General features: G+C 42.0%; 1 protein-coding gene across 8 annotated transcripts in view; it reads left to right on the top strand.

The window, feature by feature from the left end:
- The window catches only part of ADAMTS2 (ADAM metallopeptidase with thrombospondin type 1 motif 2), a 264,978-nt gene that overhangs the window by 220,598 nt on the left and 21,704 nt on the right, over positions 1-22,676 (top strand). For all 8 annotated transcript variants that reach the window (XM_054841268.1, XM_054841266.1, XM_054841267.1 and 5 more), the window contains 7 exons: positions 4,438-4,594; positions 5,462-5,567; positions 7,225-7,368; positions 9,320-9,452; positions 10,942-11,055; positions 17,999-18,144; positions 19,560-19,735. In XM_054841268.1, coding sequence (XP_054697243.1) covers positions 4,438-4,594; positions 5,462-5,567; positions 7,225-7,368; positions 9,320-9,452; positions 10,942-11,055; positions 17,999-18,144; positions 19,560-19,735 — 976 coding nt within the window. The remainder of the gene's footprint in view (positions 1-4,437; positions 4,595-5,461; positions 5,568-7,224; positions 7,369-9,319; positions 9,453-10,941; positions 11,056-17,998; positions 18,145-19,559; positions 19,736-22,676) is intronic.

The raw sequence follows: 22,676 nt of genomic DNA, 5'->3' as shown, positions 1-22,676 counted from the left end.
TGATACCAGTGCTGGCAACTTGCACTTTCTTTAAAAGTTTGGGTAGACTTTGCAGTTTTTCTTCTAAGATAACGTTGTATTTGAAATTGTTAATGAGAAAAAATTTGACATGTTTCTTACTTTCCCAACAATTTACACAAGTATTTGAAGGACCTTCCAGTCAGCTTCATAAATGACTTGTTCTTCAGTGTCTTTGTAAGAGAACTGATCATCATAATGATAACTTCCCAAACAAGAAGAGAGGTAGCAAAGAAGGCTCAAAGGCTTCTGGATCTATGTAGTAACAACTTTCAACCATTTCTTATTGCCCTGCTTTGCCTCTTTGTATGAATGGTAGTTGCAACTCAGTTGTCATCTTTTTTTTTTTTTTTAATTATTTTTTCCTAAGAAGGAAGGGAGTAGAGAAGAAATGAAGGCAGAATCAAAAAAGAAGAAAAACGGAAGGCATTAGTAGATGTTGAGTTTCCCAGAACAAGGATCTCGGCTGGTTCCCTAGGGCAGACTGTCCTCATAACTCTCTGTGATGTCTCCTCGCATGGGGGATGTTCTCCCAGCTGAGGCCTTTCCACTTCTTGGCCAACATCTCCATCTGTTTCCATCAGCAGTTCTCTGAAATGCCCACAGATTTTTTGCTTTTCTTGCTGTGAGAAGGAAAGTTTCTCTTTCCATTGGCAATTTTCCTGCTGATCAGCTGAGTAATGCTCTCCACAGGCCTGCTGTCTTGTTTGGAAAGAGGTCCTTCCCAGCCAGGTCTGAGCTCCCAGCCAGCTGCAGGACCTGCATGTTCCTGGCAGTGTGGGCCCTTTGCTGGCCAACAGTAACACCTATACCTCTTCTCCATATGCAGCCTGCTAGCCACCAAACTTTCTCTGCAGTCTGACAAAGAGGGATTTTACCTTTACTTCCAGTCTTTATTACCATACACGGCTCATCTCTTTCCTCTTTCTTCTTTCACTTTGTCCATTTAATAAGGGCCTGGGCTTTTCTGAGTCTGATGAAAGCTCCCCGTTGACTTCCAACAGAAAATATTATGAAGTGTTATCTGATATCTCTAGAAGAGTAAATTTTTGGACAACATCCCTCCAAAACATTACATCTTCCCTGTCTAGTAACAAACTGTGCCTGGTCCCATGATTTCCTAAGTTCCTTTTGTGCAGGACAGCAGCATTTATCTTTAAAGGTGAGGCAGCTGAAAAAGTGAATAAAAATGCAATATAAAGACATGTCTGGCTTAGGAAATCTTTGATCCAAAGACAACTGGAGCCTTGGAGGTTATTGGAGGCAAATACTACGCTATACTTGCACTCCTCTAATTCCCTTCCCTGGGCATCCCATTGCCTACTATCAGGAGATGACCGTGGCTTACGTGGTTCCTTGGTCTGACCCAGTGCAATTGCGTAGCATAGTGGGGTTGACTCGGACCCCGGGTCGGCGGTTCCCTGGCCACACAGTATTTGCTGTCAGTACTGTTGGAGCCTTTCTGATTTGCAAGTCCTTGACAAATTGCAGAAAGTGGGAATTTGGGTGAAAATTTGCTAGGAATCAAGGGGGTTTCTCTTTGCAGGCTGCTACATTACAGTGAAGACAGACGAGGGACTAGTGGCCAGATGTTTTGAGTGCTTGGTGGACTTTGAGTACTCAGCAGGTAGAGTGAGTTTTCCCTCTTACTCTTTGGAAGTCCTCCTCATTGACACAGAACCTCGACTTGCTATTTATACCTATAGCACATGGACACTTAAAATAATTGACTTCCTACTGGATGCCTCGTTTCCCAACTTAAAGAGCAGTAAGGCTCAATTTTACATGTGTCACATTTCTGATGTAAAATTGTATCATTGGCAAAGAAGATGGGCCATCAGCTGAAACATGTTTTATAGACTTGTGTGTTCTGTTTCCCTTCTTACGCCAAAGGGATTTTCTTAATTTTCCCCAGTGTGTTGGATGCATCACCCCCACCCTTGCCAATGCTCTGTATTAAGGAGTTGGTTCTCCTTTTGTTTGCTTGAAGACAAACTCTAAAATCACTGTTTTGATGCATAGGCATTGAGATGCTCTTGGACTGAACCAGTAGTTTTGCTCGAGTGGACTTCAGTGTACAATTAAAACAGTTCTGGATTCATGCCAGATGCCAACGCAGTGCCCAAACCGTGGGAACTGCTGGGTACGCTGCGGCAGATTGATCTGGACTTTGACAGACTCAACATTCATCAGAAAAGTGCTGCAAGCTGCTGTATCAGTTCGTCCAGAGACTAGTTTTTTGCTTTTGTGCCGGAATCCGTTGCAAAGGTGGACTCCATAGGGAAGATGTGACATATGACAGAGGAAAGCTATAAAACAGTGATTATTTAGAATTTATTGGGTTTTTTTTAAAATTCTGTATTTGTATGCTGATCATGCAGAGATTTTTTTTTGCAAATATTCGGATACCCTTAAAGCACATGTTGATAGTGCAGGTTTTTTGTTTGTTTTCTGATTGATGCATCTTATAAAATGTGATGATTTTCATTTGATAGAATGTACAGAAGGAGGTCATTATGAGACAAAGAAATATTAGTAAACTATACAAATGACTTGAGATTTTTCAACTTCATTTTACAACATTCTTCTCTTTTTCAATCTGGCAGTAAGATTTCTCACTGAACTCCTTGAAGGGATTGATTTCTCTTGTGAAGCATTGGAGAAATGAGAAGGTGGAAATTAAGTAGATTGTTTGTTTGTTTGATTATTTTTATTTCACCACTGATGGATGTTATTAAAGACTTCAACAACAGTCAAGCCTTGTTAAACTGAAGAGGACTTTTGCTTGAAGAGCCAGGATTTTACCCTGTAATAGTCACTCGAAGTTTGTTTAAGTTTGTTCTTATAAATATACGAAGATGCAATAACGGCACCACAACTGTCCCACCATTTTAATACTGTTATTAGTTCAATTTCCAAGGGAATTATGGCTGGAAGCAGTATGATCCAGTGTGGGATTATATTAAAACTGTTTCATTCCACAGTGGTATCAGAATCCAAACTGCGCCTCTATTTGGTTTATTAATTTGTTTTTCTGAACATTCGCAGAATTGTAATATCCCAGTTTTGCCAAAATCAGACCTCAGTTTGGCAGACTTTTATCAATTCCAGTTGTTCTTCCACAACCCTTTGAGGATTTTCTTTTTCGTGTAGTCAATACTCTGTGTGCTCCATCATGCACTCAATTAAAGGACACGTCAAATACATCTGTATTTAAACACGAACTATATTACTTCTCTCTTATTTTTGGTCCAGGCTAGTTTTTGCTTTACATTAAGTATTTTGGAACGACAAATGCTTACAGTACAGTATAGCAGCTAAATTGTAGTGGTTGATGTGTTATGATTACGGTGTTGTCATGGTAATACAATTTTTGCAAATGAGAAGCCAGGGTTCACATATGTAGTTCTTACAAATCCTGGAAGGCCTAGTATGGGTCAATTAGTCATACATTTTATAGCATCCCACGTACAATAAGCTTTCTTAAGTCTTAGTGATGCACAGTATTAAGTAGAATTAGCTGGGAATTCTTAAGAGAGTACTATTTTGTAAAAAGGCGAATGTAGTAGTTGGATTTTAAAATACCTTTCTCCTTCTTGTTCAAGAGAATTGTCCTTTGCACAGCACCTAACACGTTAGCTCATTTGAGTCAGCTAAGCCGTGTCAGCGCACCACCCCTGTAATGCGCCGTTCATAGGGAAAATGGGGTACCACGTGTGCTACCTTCGGAACGATCTTCAGATATGGAATGGGTTAATAAACATTCACTTTAAAAGACAGTCAATGGGAAAGTCCGTTTCCGAAAGTACACAGCTGAAAAATGTACACTTAGTTTTTATGGTTAATAGAACATCCAGGAGTGTTCAAAGGTCTGACAAAACAGCCCTAACGGCTTGGTTTCACGACAAAAGCAGCTGATGAACCAGGGCAGGGTGCCGGCTGTCTGCCCTTGCTGCCGTTTGCTTCCCTTGGCCATGAGGCGTTACCTTGTCCCCCCTGGCCAACAGCCGCTGCAGTCCCAGCAGGGACAGGGGCTCCATCAGAAACTCTGTATCCAGGCTGCAATGGTGCTGCAAGCTGGTGCCAGGGTGGCATTGAAGTAATAACACACAGTGCACAATACAATATCAGTTTTGTAATTAAAATTTTTCTTCTGTTGTATCTTTTTATTTTTCTTTTGTTGTATCTTAGACCTCATTAAATGCAGAAATCGCATTTAATCTAACCATGAACTTTAGCTGTTTTCTTACTTTCTTGATCCAGTAAAATTTGTTTCTGAAGTGTAATTGTCTCTTTAATAAGAAGAGACTTTTAAGGGAAATGGGATGGTTAGTCAAGTGCCTGAACAAGTTGGCAAAAAAATTGCCCGAGCTTTTAATAAATAACTCTTGGTGTCTTTTTTTTCCCACGCATGTACAGTCTATGAGTCTGATAGAGATTGGGAACCCTTCACAAAGTCTGGAAAATGTGTGTCGCTGGGCCTACTTGCAACAGAAACCTGACACTGGGCACGCAGAATATCACGACCATGCTATCTTTCTCACAAGGCAGGATTTTGGTCCATCTGGCATGCAAGGTAAGAGGTACATCAGGTTTTGTTTTCCATTTGTGTTTATCACTTAGCAAGACCAGTCATGCAAAGTTTAATTCTGTATCTTTTGCTTAGTTTTGGTCAAGGTTTTCTTTCCCCAAGAGCTCTGCATAGGGCCGTTTTCAGTTAAAACTGTTTCATTTATTATTTTATCTTTTCTTACTGGTGGGATTATTTATTGGATCATTTCTTTGCTCTTGCTGAAGCCGAGCAAATGGGATCCCTATGTAAAAGTCCTGAAAATGCCCAAAGATTAAAGAATTTATTTTATGTTTAAAAATTCTCCAAAGCTGTTGCTGTGTTCCAGCAGGATTCCCAAGAAGTATTGTTACAGAGAGGTGTGGAACAGTAGGGCCAAGTGCTGTCCACGGGCTCTGCCTCCTGTGAGATCAGGTTTGTTCACTGGAGGGGATAGATCTCAGAGCTTTCCCATTCCTTTTGGGTTGGCCAGATCTGCTGTCAGCACAGAGCTTTGGGGCTTTGCTCGCACATTCCCCGAGGGCTGGAACTGCTTCAGGTTCCTCGTGAGTTGTAACGCAGCAGCATGTGGTGTCCTTTTCCCCTGTTGCCTCATGCAGTTGGAGAAGGCAATTGCAGGATGGTCCTAGAGACTGGTCACAACAGTTTTCTTGGTGAGCCAGGAGTATAGTTTTAATTTGTTCAACAGGCTGGTTTCATCTGTTTCGTAGATGAGGGAGCACATTATTAAATGTTTGAGAGCAGAGGTCTCTTGAGAGGACTGCTTCAGCTATATTTGTGTCACAACAGAAGACAGATGTTTGTCCTAGAGCTTCTCACCACATTGTCTTTCCATACTTGTTCATTTTCTGGAATACTTGGTATTTCTCACAGGCTACGCTCCAGTCACTGGAATGTGTCATCCTGTTCGAAGCTGCACTCTCAACCATGAAGATGGTTTTTCATCTGCATTTGTGGTGGCTCATGAAACTGGACATGTGTGAGTAGAAGTGTGGACATCCTGTGTCCTACCTTAAAATGTCTGTGGTGCTGACAAATACCGATGACATTGGAAAGATGCAGTTTATGTTAAGAAACAATATTCAGGGTTAGCGCTGGCTTCAGGTGTCAGCTCTCTCAAGGCTTTCTTTATGATCTTAAGTAAGCTTTATATTTTGGTACTTTCAAATGGAAAAAGGAACTAGTACCAAAATACATTCCAGGGATGCTGTGAGAGTAGATTGAATGATGTATGATAGTCTCCTGGTGGAAATGTGAAGTTCTCATAATGATGAAATATGAATTAATTGAGTCGGTGGAATACAAAATTCTTGAAAACAATCCATATTAAATAAGCACATCATCTCTATATGTTACTGCGGGTAAAGGATACAATAGTGTATCGAAACAAGATGCCAAGCACCGAGGTTACAACTGTTCTATGTATTTCATGTAAAAAATGCCATCACTTATTGATGTGATTAGAACCAATGACTGGGCAGCAGTTGTCAGAGCTCTGGTTTCTCCCAGAGCTTTTTAGTTTCCCTCTTTGGAGAGAACACGCACTGATTTCCCATTTTCTCTTTGGTAGAACAACAGTTCCCAGAAGGCCTTTTCTGAACAGTTTCAATCTATTCTGTTTTCCCTAAGAAAGCCTGCAGGGCGTTTTCTCTTTGTTGCATCAGAATTATTAAGGGCTTTCAACAAAAAATTGCCAAACTTTATTGAATCTCACTGTAAACATATCTTAATTCGACAGGGATATAGAGTTGATACCCAGATGGTATTTCATTCCAGGATTTTTGAATTAGGAATTAAAAGAATACACGGTGAGCTTTAAAAGAGATACCACTGAAGAATGTTTGTAATCCCTCAAATCACAGTCAGCCCCAATCTGTTAATTTGGTTTAAGTTATGGACAGATAATTGCCCATGTTAGTCAAACAGTGCTCATAGAAAAAATGCAATATAAGATCCTAACAAAGGGAAGGAGAAAATATATGCATAATAAAGCCAAAAAGAAAATTTAAAATATCTGTAACTTGGGGTAAGTTTCTAGAAAGCGCCCAACGCTTTCCAGGCTGTTTCACATTTAAACAATGTGGAATTGCTACTGGGCAATAGCAGCAGCTAGTCTAAACTAGCTTTCAGTTTGGTGTCTTTTTTTTTTCCATGCAAAGGACTTGTCTACAATTGCAAATTACTTCAAATTAAGCTAAGGTGTGATATGTAAAAGTTAGGTAAACTCCTGAATAGCTCCAGATTGGAGCATGAATAAATTTCTGTTAATAATTCTGGAGGGTGGACTAGATCCTTAATCCAGAAATGGATTCATTTAGCTGTAGTTGCTCACAAATGTGGATGTGCACAGAAGCCCAAAGAAGGCATTTTTAATCTATTTTGAAGGTGGATTAAGCTAATCACATGAAAGTACTCTCCAGGTTCAATGCTTCTATGTGGGAGCTACTACAGACTCGTTCTATAGCTTCAGTATCACCCTGTCTTATTTCTCATGACTTTGCTCATGTGGACAAGGGCCATACGACATAAGAACCTTGTTACAATCAGCCACTGGTGACATTTGGGATGTGGAAACACTTGGGCACTCAGACTTCACCTGCTGTGTGACTGTGCTGGCTCTCTCCTCTGCACGGCAGTTTAGGCATGGAGCACGATGGCCAAGGGAACAGATGTGGGGACGAAGTTCGCCTGGGGAGCATCATGGCCCCACTCGTGCAAGCCGCGTTTCATCGCTTCCACTGGTCTCGTTGCAGTCAGCAAGAGCTGAATCGATACCTCCAGTGAGTAGCTGTTAAGCAACCTCTCTCCTTTGATTGGGAAGCATGTAAGAACAATCCTGCGTTTAGCATTTGTGCCTTATCCTTTTGTTAGGTACTCAAATGGGGTTGAATAAAACAAAGAAAGAACCCCCCCCACCATGGAACAAGATGCTTTCCCATCAATTGCAAATAATAATGCAAGTTCTCAATTAGTTTGATTTCAGTCCATTTTAAATTGTTCTCATTTCATTTACATCTATTCATTTTTTGGACATTGATAGTATATACACTGTCCTCTCAGGGGTTATGAGAAGACACTATTACTAATCTCATTGCTACCTTTCCTCCCTCCCTAATGTAACCGCTAGCTGGAGGAGTGCCTGTGCTACCCAGCAGCGTGGTGTCTATCTCACAGACACCAAATTTGGCTTCAAGGGCCATTTGTTGCTTATGATACTTGTCAATGATAAGATGGTGCTGCCTAAAGAGGAAATTCTGCCCTTGAAGTGCTCAGGGCTTTTCTTTAATAGATATCTAAAGAAAGAGCATGGCTCTAGAATTAGTTCTTCAGTTGTTACTTTTCCTTTGTTACTTCCTGCAAAAGCTGTTTAAACAGCTCCATCCACATCCCTTGCCTTCCCTTTGAACCTGACACTTTGGGCACTAGACCTGCGCTGGGGTCCCCTGACAAACTGAAGTTTATGACCATGGTTTTGCTCTTCCCCTTGTTGTTATGTGCAAGTTGTATGGAAAAATATGGGGAAACTACTAGTATACCTAGCAAAAACTGAAAATGAGTAGGAAAAAAATGCAGCAAAATACATGAAGTAAACATGAGTCAGTCTTTTTTGTCAATATTTTTATTATCTTAGATATCTTAGGTATGGCAATAAGGAATAAAAATATTGTGAGAGAAGTGTGATAGTTTCAATTAGCAAGATACTTATGAGCTTTAGCCATTAAATAAAAATCATCTGGCCTAGAGGGCTGTTTTACGTTCTTTTAAATACAGCTATTTTAAAATATCTTATAACAAAGCGGAACGATGGTTTGCTTTGAAGTAAATCTAACATCAAAATTCTGCTTTCAACTCTTGGTATCTTCAAGGCAACCTGAATGATTGCCAGAATAGACTCGTGTATGGTGTCCTCATGTCCGTTGAATAACTCGGAGACATTTTAGAGATACTGTTGATGATGTTGGTCTTGTGAATTAACCAGTGATTATACCATGTTAACCATTCAGGGATACTAGCATCAGTCCTCTATTCTCCACATGACTTGATTCAAACATGATTCTAGTACAAAAATCAAAATCAAACATGATTCTAGTACATTACAGGCTGTCCTCACGATTTAGGACAAGAGGAGAAACTCCCGTGTTTATCACACAGAAAGGAAACTGTACAAATTATGGATGGAGCTGAGAGCTATCAGCACAATCAGAGAGGGAATAAACCTGAGCATTTAATGCAGGCAGGAAAGTATGAATGCCTATAAATGAGTCACTGCTTCTCAGCAAGGACACGGGAAGTGGTAATCTCAGATGGTTACCCTGGCTTCTGCTTCTAAACTTCACTTGAGTGACAGCTGCAGGCAGCAAGAAATTCCACAAATGGAAAATTAATTAAACTTTCATTTGTTCTTGGTCTCATGTGGATTCTTCCTTTGATTCCTTTCACACAGGGAGCCTGGAGACTGATAGGAATTTACCTGGAAGCTAAATGGAAATTATAATGGAAGGGCTTCAGAAAAAAAAATAAAAAATACAGATATATATATATATAATCCATTAAAGGTGGATACAACATGATAAAGTTAATGTGAGCATAATTGCAATATTAGCTGCTCTTCATGACCAGTGCCTGAGAAATCGTAGGCTCTGTTTTGTTTGGAATAAAAAGGCAATGAAACCACAAACACTCTGAAAGACTCACAGCCCCATCTGTTACTGTAATTTTTGCCTGTTGCAGTTCCTATGATTGTCTGCGTGATGATCCCTTCGAACACGACTGGCCTTCCCTTCCACAGCTGCCAGGAATTCACTACTCCATGAATGAGCAGTGCCGTTTTGATTTTGGTTTGGGCTACATGATGTGCACAGCTGTGAGTACTTAAGTTTGGCTTCTGCTATTTCTCATCCAGGAGTGTTGTAAGTGTCTCTGAAATATCTTTAATAGGGACAGTGCAGTGAAGCCCACAAGGAAAGATGTTGTGCCCATTTAGCTATGAGCAAGGAATAACAACTAAATGTTGACAAATATGTTATTTTAAGTATCTCTGTCTTTCTTTTTTGAACTGGAGTTACAGAAATAATTATTCTGTAGTTTCATAAATAGCTGTAGACTTCAAGCAAACAAGCTTGCTGCATTATTGAGCCTCCTGTTGCTGGCAGCTAGTTATTTTGCTACAAAACTCCTACCCAGATATGAAGGAGAGAGATTTGGTGGCACATCTTGTAGTAATGACACAGGGCAGTATGCTTTCATGATCCAATTTTATGGAAAGCGTGATGCATTTTGATGCCTAGCATCAGAAAATAAGTGTTACAGTGAGTAGAGCAACTTGCAAGGACTCTTAATGACATGGTTGGATCTCTTGTACCAGGAAAGCAAGAGACAAAGTTTAAATTTAAAGCAAGGCAAGATTAGTGCAATTCTCAGTGGATTGGCCTCAGAAAGCAGAGTCTTCTGCAGCAGGGCTGTGCCTCCCACCTCCAGCTCCTCAAGTGGGACAAAATATTAAATGGAAAGAGATGTTTTCAGCTGGTGTGGCAGCTGCTAGCAGATAACATTTCTGCTTTGATTCCCATCTGCAGGAATATGTGTGCCGAGTGGTGTCTCTAGATAGTGGATGAGAACCTTTAAAGCATCAGCTGTAGTATTTATTGTGTCTTGGCACAGTTCCCACTGATGCTGCCTTGGGAGAATGTCCCAGCCAAAGAGAGTCTTTTCTTACAGCCATTCTCCAGAGCCTGGGAGACGGGGACTTTCTATTCTTCTTTGTTCAGAATAACCAAAAACATGTCCAGACATCACGTTTTAGTATATTATGTGGTGGGTGGTTCTCATCCTCTCCTATACAAGCTCTTGCATTTTAGGTAAAATGCTGATTTATTAATTGGATCAGGGTCCTGAGCTCAGATTTCCATCCTCCTAAGAAGGTGATTGCAACAGCTGAGCTACAGTCTGAGCAGCTTGTTTCCCTCTCCCATGAGTACTCGAGGATTTTTTTGTCTGCCAAATGAAGCTGCACCATTTGGAGGAACTGTAACAAAGGGCAGCGTGTGTCTTACTGTCCGGAGGAACTCGGTTCCCCCTTGCCCAGTCTGCCTTTGGTCACTAGTATAAAAGTATTTTTGCCCGACCTTATTCCATCAGAAGTGAGTGGGATCTCACTTCAGAGTCGCTGATGATTTTGCATGGAAGTGCAGAGATGCTCAATCCATAGACACCGTGTTCCTCAGGAATCGGTGATGACAGCTGGCGGTTTACAGCTCAGAAAGGAAAAACCACACCATGCTGCAGCTTCTATTGCAGTTTCCAGTGGGAACTCTCTCAAAACGTTGTCCACTCTGATTTTTCTTGTATTTCAGTTCCGTACATTTGACCCCTGCAAGCAGCTGTGGTGTAGCCACCCCGAGAACCCCTACTTCTGCAAGACAAAGAAAGGGCCTCCGCTGGACGGGACCATGTGTGCACCAGGAAAGGTGAGAGCGGGTGCTGTGTGTACCCGCACGGTCACATGTGTTCACGTGTGTTTGTGTGCAGCTGGGGGTGTTCTCCTTAAAATCAAGAGGAACAAGAGAAGAACCATTCTTGAGGACTTGAAGTCCACTAAGATGTGGGGCAAATGCATGAGTGCAAGTAAGGCTGTTGAGCAGGATGAGGTGAGGAGGCAGGGGCCAGGACTGGTGTGTCCTGCATGCCAGCTCTGCGACCGTCGAACCCCGTCCTTACGCAAGTCACCGAAGTGTCTGCAGGTTGCCCTGTACTTCTTGGAAAGTCTTTGTGGCAGAGCCAAAAATGGGGAAATTTCCCCTCGCCCACAACTTGTGTGAGGTCGGAGGGGTTGTGTTTGTATCGGTGATGTTGTAGTGATGCTGACTGGCTTCCCTGGGGCTGGGGGTGCAGAGAGCAGTGAGGTCCTGGAGATGACAGCCAAGCTGAGGCCGCTGTGGCTGCCCTGAGGGACAGGATGGATGTGGGAGTTGAGTGCCAGCTAGAGAGAGCCAACATGACGGCAGAGAGGGACTACGAAAAGAGAGGGGCAGATTCGCAAGGGTGGATTTGCTGGCTTGATGAGAGTCAAGGGAGACGTGAGGAACTGTGGAGGGAAGGTGTGAGATGGCAAGGGCTCAGACAGCTCCGACCCCTCAGCCACCATGCTGGACCTGCTTCAGGTCTCAGTTACCCTTCTGTGGAGGTCACGCTGTGCTCATAGCGGGTCTGAACTCCAAGTCCTTTGAAGTCTGCTGAAAAAGTCTGGCTTCTCTGGGCTTTGGATGCAGTGACTGAGGGGGAGAGGAAGATGTTGCTACTTGGAAAGTTGTTTTGTAAAACCCAATGGACGACATCATTTATGTGATAAATGAACTGTATTAGCAGCTGCTGTTATGGTTTGAAATGTCTTTTTTATGAAAACATAATGTAATGCTAAATTAATACCCTAGCAAGTCATGCTCTAGATAAACCCTTCCCTTCTGATTTTCTCATCTTTAGATTATTCCTGTTCTAACCGCTTTGTTTCTTGTTTAAAAAAAAATATTTTTTAAAAAAAATTACAGTCCAAAATCTTAAACCATTTCTTTAGATTCACTTTTCTATATCTTGATTTTTGCGTTACAAATATTCATGAAACTCCAGAAAAATACAGTTATATTCTATTTTGTTGCATCACCCTCTTCCCCAAGCCATTCATTCATATTAGTATTTGAACAGAAATGAGAAGAAAAAAAGAACTTGTAACCATACAGTTAAGGATCTGTCACTGCTTCCATTATAAACAGTTTGTCAGGATATTATGCAACTCAGCTGTAAAAATTTTCTCTGGACTGGAACTTGGGATCCAAGGCTTCAGCAAACTGAGCAGACAGCCAGGCTTTTTACTTCAGGGGAGATGCAAGAGAGTATGTGCACATTCTGAAGTTTCAGTAGATGATAGGACTATGACTGTTTTATTCCCAGAGGAGCTGTCCCAGTTTTTTGATAAATAAACTTATTGCAGCCTTCCAGGAGAACCTGAGAAAATGATATAAAATGAAAACCATTGTGTTAGATAAGGCTCAGCAGTCTGAGCTAAACATTTTTTTTTAAATAGCATGAGTTATGAAGGTTATACAACTGACTTTGTATATCTGAGCTCAGCATTTGACCAGTGTATTTATTAGTTGTTGGTGGTTTTAATATAGGCACACCAGATCAGTCCTTTTCCATCTGTTCCTTTCCTTTTCATCCCTGCCTTTGATTTGGCCTTTCCCTGTTCACTCTCTTCATCAATTTGGACAATACCAGAGACACTTCCCTGAAGGATGAGGACTGTTAAATGCATACATCGCCCAAAGCCGGGACTCGGTTGCAGTGTGGCAGCCTCCTTTAAGATACATCTCCCATGGTGCTTCATCAGCACATGAGGAAGAGGAAAATAACTTCAAACTTGATCTACTATTTTCTTTGGAATAATGCCAGAAAAGAAAAGAACAGAAACATAAGCAATTAAAATGGTGATTCAAAAAGATCCATTTGTTTCCCGCTTTAGAGACTCGCAGTTTTCATGATTTCATCCCGCTAATTCCCAGGGCCTATTTTAAGCTCAAACCAATCACAACACTGCTGATGTGTCAAAGAAACATCCTGGCTTTGCAGCAGCTGAGGGGACCGAAAGCCAGAAATGAAAGCGATGTTCGGGAGACTAACACGGCGTATGGTGTGTGGATGTTCTCACCTAAGCGTGCTCTTCAGATAACTGATAACTGGTCTCTTTGCGTTCCCAAACTTAGCAGACGCTATTGAGGAGAATCCAGCCCAGCTGCCTCCTTCCGAACTGACGATCAAGGGGCGAGAACACCTATGGGAGCCACGAGATCCGTAGCACATTTTAGCACGTTTTCAGCAAACACGCCGATAAGGGCCGTGTCTCTGCACACCCAGGCTCTGTCTTAGACCTAGGCACTGACCCGTAGAAATGAAAGGCAGATTACACTTTCTAATGGATGTATGCATACATATAGATGTATATTTAAGTAAATATATGTAAATGTATGTAAGTTCTTCTGTGCATGTGGTTATTTGAAATAAGCTGCCAAAAGAGCGAGATTCTGCCATTTCAAAAACTTTTTAATAAGTCTCCTTTGTGCAAATGGAGACATTGAACAACCATTATGTTAATTGGCAGCAAACTAATCATTTGCTGCGTTTAGGGATAGAAAAATAAAATATCCTCTTGGAGCATCCCAGCCAGAGAAGAAAAATACTATTTTGACAGAATCCTAAAGGAAATAGAATATTTTATATTGCTCCCAGCCTTATTTTTTTTAAACTAGATTGAGTTTTCAATAGCAAGAGGGAAGATTCTGTCAGTTTTGCGAAGCTTTGATGATGCAGCAACTTGCAATTACTTCTGTGTCTGAATGGTCACATTAACTTCTGTGCAATAACTCCAGTGTGTAAAGTTAAGCACGTGGAGGGTCAGAGCCTTAACGTGAAGTCAAAGACACTCCATAAATCGCTACAGTAAACCATGCAGATGAGGCAGAACTGTGCAAAGCCTAACTCTGCATAGCATTCTGTGGATTAAAAGAAACATATGCTTTCAGCTGATAATTTATTTACTTGTATACAATTCTGTCAGCTCCACCGTTAGCCTCAGGCTTCTGAAGCCAGGCAACCTTCAGAAATAGATCATCAGTTTTCTGTTGTTCCGGTTTTTTCAACTATTAGTCTTCTGGGGAGACATTTATATCGGCTGAAGTAGCTAACTGCTCTCCACAGGACGGAAATAAACCCCAAAGCCATTCATGCAAGGAGATCGCATGCTCGAGTCCATCTGCTTGCTGCAGTGAGTAACACAAGGTTTGCACCACCTGAGTCTCTCATGTTTTGTTTCCTGGAGAGAGGTCAGAGCCTGGTACCTGCCCCTGCCAGCCGAGCTGATGTTGCTCTTGGATTTGGCTTGTGTACCAAGGATCCAGCACAAACCAAGCAGGTCTCCTCTTTGCTTGCACCATGCTAATGAGACGATCCGAGTCAAACTTGGAATGGTTTTTTAGTCTGTCAGGAAAGGAAGGGAATGATTAAATATTGAAACAAATAGATATTATTGAGAAGAAAAATGGACCAAGAAAAAAGGTTTCTGAAAACACTAATGTGTACTCAAAGCAATCCAGATAATTTCCCACTGAGAAAGCTGACCTCAGCTTCTCTCGGAGACAGGAGACAGATGGGGAAGTGTATGCTGTGTTAGTCACCACAGAAACAGTGAGAATACTTGATTCTCCACTGAAGAAACTTTTACTGGTTCAGTCTACACTTTAGTGTTAGAGCTTTCAGTTTATCCCTTACAACTAATTATTCTCAAACAGATGGAGCAGAGCGGGCCAGCCTGTGTGTGATGGGAAATACAAATAAATAAGTAATCCTCTCCTGATACGATCTCAGAGCAGCGGGGAGAGCTGAGACCACCAACCGTGATGCAGCACGAGGGGCTACCTGGCAGATAACTGGGATGTCAAGCGAGGAGATAGGGGAGGTGCCAGTTGCTGTCGGATGTAAAATAGGTAGAGATACCCACGGAAGATCTGCAAGTCTTTTCTTGAAGAATTAACTTGCAGATGCGTTAAGCCCACTGGCTCTTTTTTTGGCGTCTGCAGCAGTTGTTTCAAAGAACTGCTGAAAACAGCAGTGGAATGTTTTACTGCAAGAGATTTAAGCTTCCTCTCCTGGAAATTGCACTTGTTTTGGACTGTCCTGTTTGCCAGAAAAATAGGCGAGACTGCAAGAAGTCATCTTGTCTTCCACTAAGAAAACAATTTGCATTTACCCAGGGCTTTTTTTTTTTTTCTCATTACAAAAAATATAAAATATTGCTTTAATATACTTCACTCTTTAAATGAAACCCCCTGTTTATAAAGGGAGTAGTGGTTGAAATTGGCTCTTTTCCACCTCATTATGTAGTTAATGTAGTAGCAATAGGGAGGGTTGGCTCTAGCTTCCTTTATTACACTGGAGATTGCTCCATCTCTGGTTTTTCCTCCTCACGCATTTTCTTGCGTGGGTCTGCACAGAGTAAGACTCGATTGTAAATAATTTTGTTTTATGTAGGCTCCTGTCTTTTAATCCGCAAACAAAAAGGCAGAGCTGGGGATGACTCATGTTACACAAATGCCTGTCTCCTAATAGCTCTGCCTCAGCTTCCCGACAATCGGCGTATGACCTGCTTCTCCAGTAAAAATCAGTGCTGCTCTTTCCTTTACGCAGCAAAGTCAATAACACTTTTCCATGTTTACTTTCCAGTTTAGGGACCAGTCCTAGTGTCAAATAGGTGGTTTATTAGTGGTTGTTACAAACCCACATCCCCCTATTCCTGGCTAAAATAGGGAAAAGAGATTGGAAAACACAACATCACATGTCTCTCCCTCTCCTCTGCGGAGTCCAAGCGCTGGATCCTGGATCATCGCATAATGAACATACGCTACGTGGCTCTTGAAACAAATTCAGTGATTGCTGTGGAACTTACACCTGAGGGATGCAGAACCCTGATAAAAGGATGTTTAAGCAAGAACAGATCAGGAGCTGTCACATCTCATCTGCTTCCAAGCCCAGCTGAAATTTGTATTGACAAGCCGAGGCATTGCCAGCTTCCCTTGCGTCTCTCTGAGCGGTCCCGTTGCCACACGGGGCCTGACGACTCAAACTGTTCGTTCAAACAAACCTCTCTAAAGCCATCAGTAAACAGTCCCTGAAGGGTACAGCGCTGAGCTTCAAAACTGAAGAAGGCAAAGGACATATTAGCATTTTGCATTTCTTTCATGCCTTGCTGAATTATCCCTTGATCTGTCAAACAGCTAAGAAAAATCTGCCCATTACAGCTCCGGAGCAGGATTGGTATAATTGGCTTTGTGGTAACTCATCTATTTCATAGGGTTTGACTTTGAATATTTGAAGTCATGAGAAAGAACGAATAGTTGAAACCTAATTTCTACTGTCTTTTCTACTCCTTGTCCAACCAAATCAGCACCAAAATAAATTACATGAATAAAAAGCCAGTCATTGAACAGATTAGCCAGTCAGTAAACTGTGTCTTGTCACCATTTTACTAATGATTCTCTCTTTAAATTCAGCATTATTAATGATTATCCATCACTTTTAAATATTTCTTCCAGATCACTAATCGCTCTATGCTTAAGAACGCTCTCCTGTTATATATCTTCTGATTTTGTTTTTGCTGGCAGCATGCATTTAGCCATATGCTCAGCTTGTGCTGCCTGCCAAATTCCTGCGTTCCAGGGCTTGTTAAGCTGTGTAAAATGTTGTTGTTGTCTTGAATGTTAAGGAAAGTAAGTGACATTGCACTTGTTGTTACAGCCATCTGTGCGCCTGAGCCAGAGCTCTTATCCCGACAGTAACCATTAAGGCAAACTGCGACAGTCTAATGCAAAGTCATTTGTTGGGCTGGAAATATTTTCCAGCACCCGCACTTCATCGGTAGAATTTTATAAAAGCAGAAATAGTACCAGGAAGGGCCGGAATCTGTGAGCCTTGAGAAGAATTCGTACTGACTTCAGCTAAGAAAAAATTCCTTGATTAGGGACTGTAGGAATTGGTGGAAAGGCATCGGCAGGTTTCTTTAATGAGAGTAGACAATAGAGAGTATCAGTGCTGAAGCTATGAAGGCTCTTTAAAAAATGTGTAAATACCTTATAGGTTTGGGGAATGTGGCAAATTGTGCATTTCAACCTCTGTAGAATGACTGTATTAAAAATCAGGTAAAAGAAAAGAGAAAGCCTAGTACGGCATGATTCATTGCGCAGAGTGGGACTGTCCAGGGCTGCTCCCTGATGAATGCTTCCTGGTGTTTGGGTCAGGTTTAGTATCAGATCTCCAGGGAGACTGCAAGAGTTCTTCATTTAATAGCAATAATGTCTCAAATGTGAGTTGGCTTTAATTTCATGCCACTTCGCTGATCGCATTTGTTGCAGGAATACGTGTGCCGCGTTAGGAGCTGCTGGGGAGGATGCTGCTGCGACGGAAGCTCTCGCCACCGCTGCCTGCAGTGGCTGCCTGCAATGGCAGAGGCAGAATTTTACCTTTAGCCTCCAAGATTTGGGACTCTGTCCTTTCCCTCAAATGAATCTGTGTTAGTTATGTTGAAATCACCGCTGCAGACACGTGATGAAGGCATGTAACGCTGAGAGCAGTTTAACATACTTGGTAGGCTTGAATCCTGCAAGCATATACGCGTGTATTTAACGTGTAAGTTCATAAAATCTGAGTGAGTTTGGGGTCATGGGCATGGTCTGACAGGGAGCGTCACTATTGGAGAGATGAAAAAAAATATCCAGAATTTGTGCCTAAAATGAAATCTGTTGTACCACTCCTCCTCATGTGATATAATTTAATCATCTCATCGTTTTGACATCTAATTTTGTCTTTTAGCATTGCTTTAAAGGTCACTGCATCTGGCTAACACCAGACATCCTGAAGCAGGATGGACACTGGGGGGCATGGAGTAAATTTGGCTCTTGTTCTCGCACCTGTGGCACTGGGGTGAAGTATAGGACACGGCAGTGTGACAATCCACAGTAAGTATACATCCGTCCGTATGGTTTTCTGATGTGGAGGGAATGAATGGTGAGAATCCTTGCTAAAATACTAGTGCAGTAATGCAGTAAAGGAACTTGAGTGGCGCTCATTAAATCTGGCCTATAGTATATGTTGTCAGAAATTCTACTTTTGGCCCTTAGCAAGTGATGAATCTTTATTTCTCAGTTTATCCATCCATTAAGCTGGTTATACAGTTACAAGGATATTGAAAGTGCTATTACATTATTGCATAAAGCATAAATAAAAGTTTAGGGCCCTATTTATGTCTTATTTTAGTATGTGAGTATGAAATAATGGCAATGTTTTCCTGGATTATTTTTTTTTAAATTCATATACCTTTATAATTATTTTTTTTAATCCATCTTTTTTGGATAGTTCAACAAGAACTATTCAAACTGTTTTCATTCCAAGCTGGAACAAAGCTCCAGAGATCAGAACCTTCCCCAAGTTAATTTTAATAATATTGAATTGTTTTGCTTCGATAACATATACGGCTCACTAGATAATGTAGAATGACTTAATTTCAGTAACACTGGGAAGTGTAATATATTTAATATATATTGGTATGTACAAATGATATAAAATGTATAATTATTGCTATCGTATTGCAATATCATAAAATGTCAAGATCTGAACAGCAAGAACTGAAACAATAGTCAGAATTAAATTATTTTACCAGACAGAATATTTTTAACATTGACTTTCTCAGTTTGTGCTGATAAAGTGATTGAACTTGACTAGTTGTCATTGATTAAAAAAAACCCGCAAGTTTTATGAAACAGCATTTTCTGACGGAAATTGTTCTGCTAAGAAAAAATTTACCAGTTCTCATTTCAGCCTTTATTACATTGGCAACACGAAAGTGACCTTTTTGATTGTGGCCGCAGTTTTAGTTGTAAAATCTATTTTCCTGTAGGAAAAGCCTAATGCACTATTTAAAATGTTTTCGGTGTTTCCTGGAAGAGGGTGTAAACCCCGCTACGACTCCTGAGCTCTGCGTTGCCAGATCCAGCGGTGGCCCGCTGCAGGTCTGCCTGGGGGACGCAGCACTCGGCTGGGCTGTTTCTGGGTCTGCTCCTGGCTTAGGGGTGAACGCGAATGGGTCGCTTCATCTGCTCGTGCTTTCCTTTCCTGGGCCGTACCAAGAAAATGGCTTTTCTTGCCTTTGTCAAGTGGTTTGAGGCTTTTCTTGCAGAAATTGCTTTTTAAGAGCTGAATAGTGACAGCGGGTTTTTAAAGGAAATACATATTTTCCACACCAGAAATACATCAGTGGCTTCATCAAGTGCGTACTGACATGACTGGGAATTAAATTACTCCTCAAAGGATTTGATAGGCGCTCGATTCATGCATTAGTGGCAAAACTAACCGTGGCTTTCTGTCCTCCCCACAGTCCCGCCAACGGAGGCCGCACGTGCGTGGGGCCGAGCTACGAGTTCCAGCTGTGCAACACTCAGGACTGTCCTAAGGACTTTGAAGATTTCAGAGAGGAGCAGTGCCGGCAGTGGGATCCTTACTTCGAGTACCAGAACGCGAAACACCACTGGCTGCCCTATGAACATGTCGATGGTAAGTGGTCCCTTTTTCCTATGAAAAGTAAAAATTATATAAGGAGGGGTAAAGCTTCTTCTAGGGAAATCATGCCTGACAAATCTGTTACGAGTTTTTTGGAGGGATCGGTGAGTATCTGTATATGAGTGATCCAATTCATATAATGTACTTGCATTTTCAAAAAACTTTGGACCCTGTTCCCCAATAACTGCTCTTAATCTGCATTATCGTGAGATAAAGGGGAACGGTCTTGCATGGGGCTGTGTGTCTCACAAGGATGGGTGCTGAGCACGTGTGGCAGGGTGCTGGGAGAGGGAGCAAACAAGGTGACAGAATCTGCTCAGGCTACAAAATTACTCAGGCTAATTAAAATAAGAAGGCCCACAGTGAGAGCTGCAGAAGGACCTTGTGACACCGAGTGACTGAATGTGGCACAAGAAGTTTGGCGTGGAGAAATGCCAGTAATGGATATGGGGATAAAAAATGGGAAACGTATATATGTGTATGGGTCTGTACGCAAGGTGGGCTTTGAAGAGAAAGGTGTAGGAGTTGGGGATAGCTTTAGGAAAACAGCAGTTCAGGGACTGTCCAGAGAGGGATGGAGAGCACCGATCTGCCTCGGAATACCTGCGTGCTGTGTCTGCATTTTAAACACTCGGGCAATATAGCTCAGGTTGTGCCCATCTCAGTGCTGCCCCATTGCTAAAAAACCCACAGCTGAACTCAGAAAGGCCCAAATAAAGCAAATGCAAGCAGTGACCTCTGAATAAGGAGAGTTTAGATAAACTAGGACTTTTCACCCTGAAAAAGTGATGATTTAGATTAAAAAGACAGAGTTACAGAATTGTGAGTGGCACGAAGAGACTGAACATGCAATGATTATTCACTGTTTCTCATAACACAAGCCTGGGAACATCAAATAAAATTACCAGGTGCCAGATTTAAAACAAATAAGAGGAAGTACTTTTCCACGCAGCATATAATTAAACTGGAATTCATTGCCACAGGAAGTTGCAGATTCCAGAAAGTTTTCAAAGTGATGTAGAGAAATTCCTGAAAGTTCTATAATCCATTAAGAGCTATTAAACACCAAGCTCCAGCCATGACTTAGGAAGTCCCCAAGCTGCAGTTTACGAGGAACTCGGAGAATATTCTGAGAAAAGTATCACGTTTGTTCTTACATCTTCCTGCAAACACTGCTGGCAGGTGTTGGGTTGGACGGGTGCTGGGTCTGAACCGGCACGGTCAGTCTGATGTTCTGGTATCTCAGCAGAGATCACCTCCCGGAACAAAAATGTTCATTTTCCTGTAAACGCCTCTGCTTAACTGTCAATGAAAGTGCAGCTGGTTGATTTGGGCCATGAAGGCTGTTGCCGTGCTATTGCCACGTTGTGTTGAAAACATGCCGAGAAGAGGTTTTACCAAACCAAAAAGCGAGCGGCGATGATTCTCAATTTGTTGGGCGAGGAGAGCAGGCGGCTCGCTGTATTTAAACCTGGTGACTTCATCTGAATGATGGGTGCTCCAGGGCAGGGTTGGCATGGCAAGGGGCAGGTACCGGGCACCGGAGCTGTCCTCAGCCAGGCACCCATCTCTGGGAGGAGAAGGGTCACTTTGGGTGAATCATCTTGCATTCCAGTGAGAGGATACACTGCCAGAAGTTAATAGCAAATTCCTTGTAATTAATTTGCCTGAATTTCTTCCCAAACAGTTCTCAGAGTTCCCTCATTCTTTTCATGCCATCTTGTGCAATCTGGGATTTTCAGAGGTGCAGACACAGCCTCACAGCTTAATTTTGTGAAATAGCTTTGCTGGCACAGAGAGAGGGGGCGAACGCTGTGGCCTGCAGACCTTTGCTTCTGCTTTAGCCCTTGGAGCAGTCTGCTGCAAAGGCGACTGAAACTAATCAGATGTTTTTCTATTAAATTCAATGGCTTCTGGGTCAAAAACCAGCTCACTGATGTCTGAGCACTGATCGCTGGGCACTGCTGGTTTCCCGTATAACTATGGCATAACTGCAGCCACCTTTAATGTTACATTTACCTGTGCAGGGTTATTAGAGGGAACAGCTTTTGTGTGAAAACAAGGCCAGAGGGTGGCTTATGCTTGAACTCTAACAGATTTTAAACTCCCTTTTGTAAAGATAAGGCATATCAGTGACATACTTTGTGCAGATAATGCAGTCATGGCTCAAAAGCGACATAAATCCATACACTTCACATGCAGCTCAGCTGGACGTGTCTGGCACATTGTGTATGTGATGGGGACAGAGAGGAACATCTCATCCTGTGGCCAGAGAAAAGCCATCAAGCTGGGGTACACAAGCTTTAGCACCCCAGTGCTGCACCGTGCCATGACCTCTCTCCAGCTCCAAGCCCCCTGAGCTCCCCGTCTCCCAGCCACCGCTGTGCCCTGGAACTACCAGGGTGGTGTAGAGTGACATTGGCTGTTAGCTCCTGGCATCAGTTAAATGAGAAGGAAACACATGGGGAGCAGGGAACGGACAGGCACATGGTCCATGCTCCTGCACCTCTACTATTCCCAACACCAGTGAATAGAAAGAAAATAATTCTTTGCAATTAACACGGTCCAATTTAATGGCACTTGCAAATGTACTGTTCCCATGGAGCAACGGGAAGAGAACACTGTCTAAATTAAAGCCCTTGTATGGAGTTGTTGGCAGCCAGTCAGACCTGATATTTTCATTTAATCGCGTGCAGTGAATGTATGGTATGCGTGGGGTGGGTGCGGGTACATGCAGGGCGTGTGCAGGTACACACCTGTGTCTTGTGCTTAGTTTAATGTTTCTACTACATGCAAATCCATTAGGTCCATGATTATGATCATCTTAATAGTCCCCTATTAAGAATCTGCATAAGAGAAGTAAAGTACCTGTTTTAATAGTCTAGACCCCACATTTCTAGCATGACATGTCTGCATTGTTCAGGAGCAGTAACAA

This window comes from Grus americana, chromosome 14, assembly GCF_028858705.1.
Source record: "Grus americana isolate bGruAme1 chromosome 14, bGruAme1.mat, whole genome shotgun sequence".
Lineage (NCBI taxonomy): Eukaryota > Metazoa > Chordata > Aves > Gruiformes > Gruidae > Grus > Grus americana.
The sequence above is the reverse complement of the archived record's forward strand: the minus strand, read 5'-3'. Positions and strand labels throughout refer to the sequence as shown.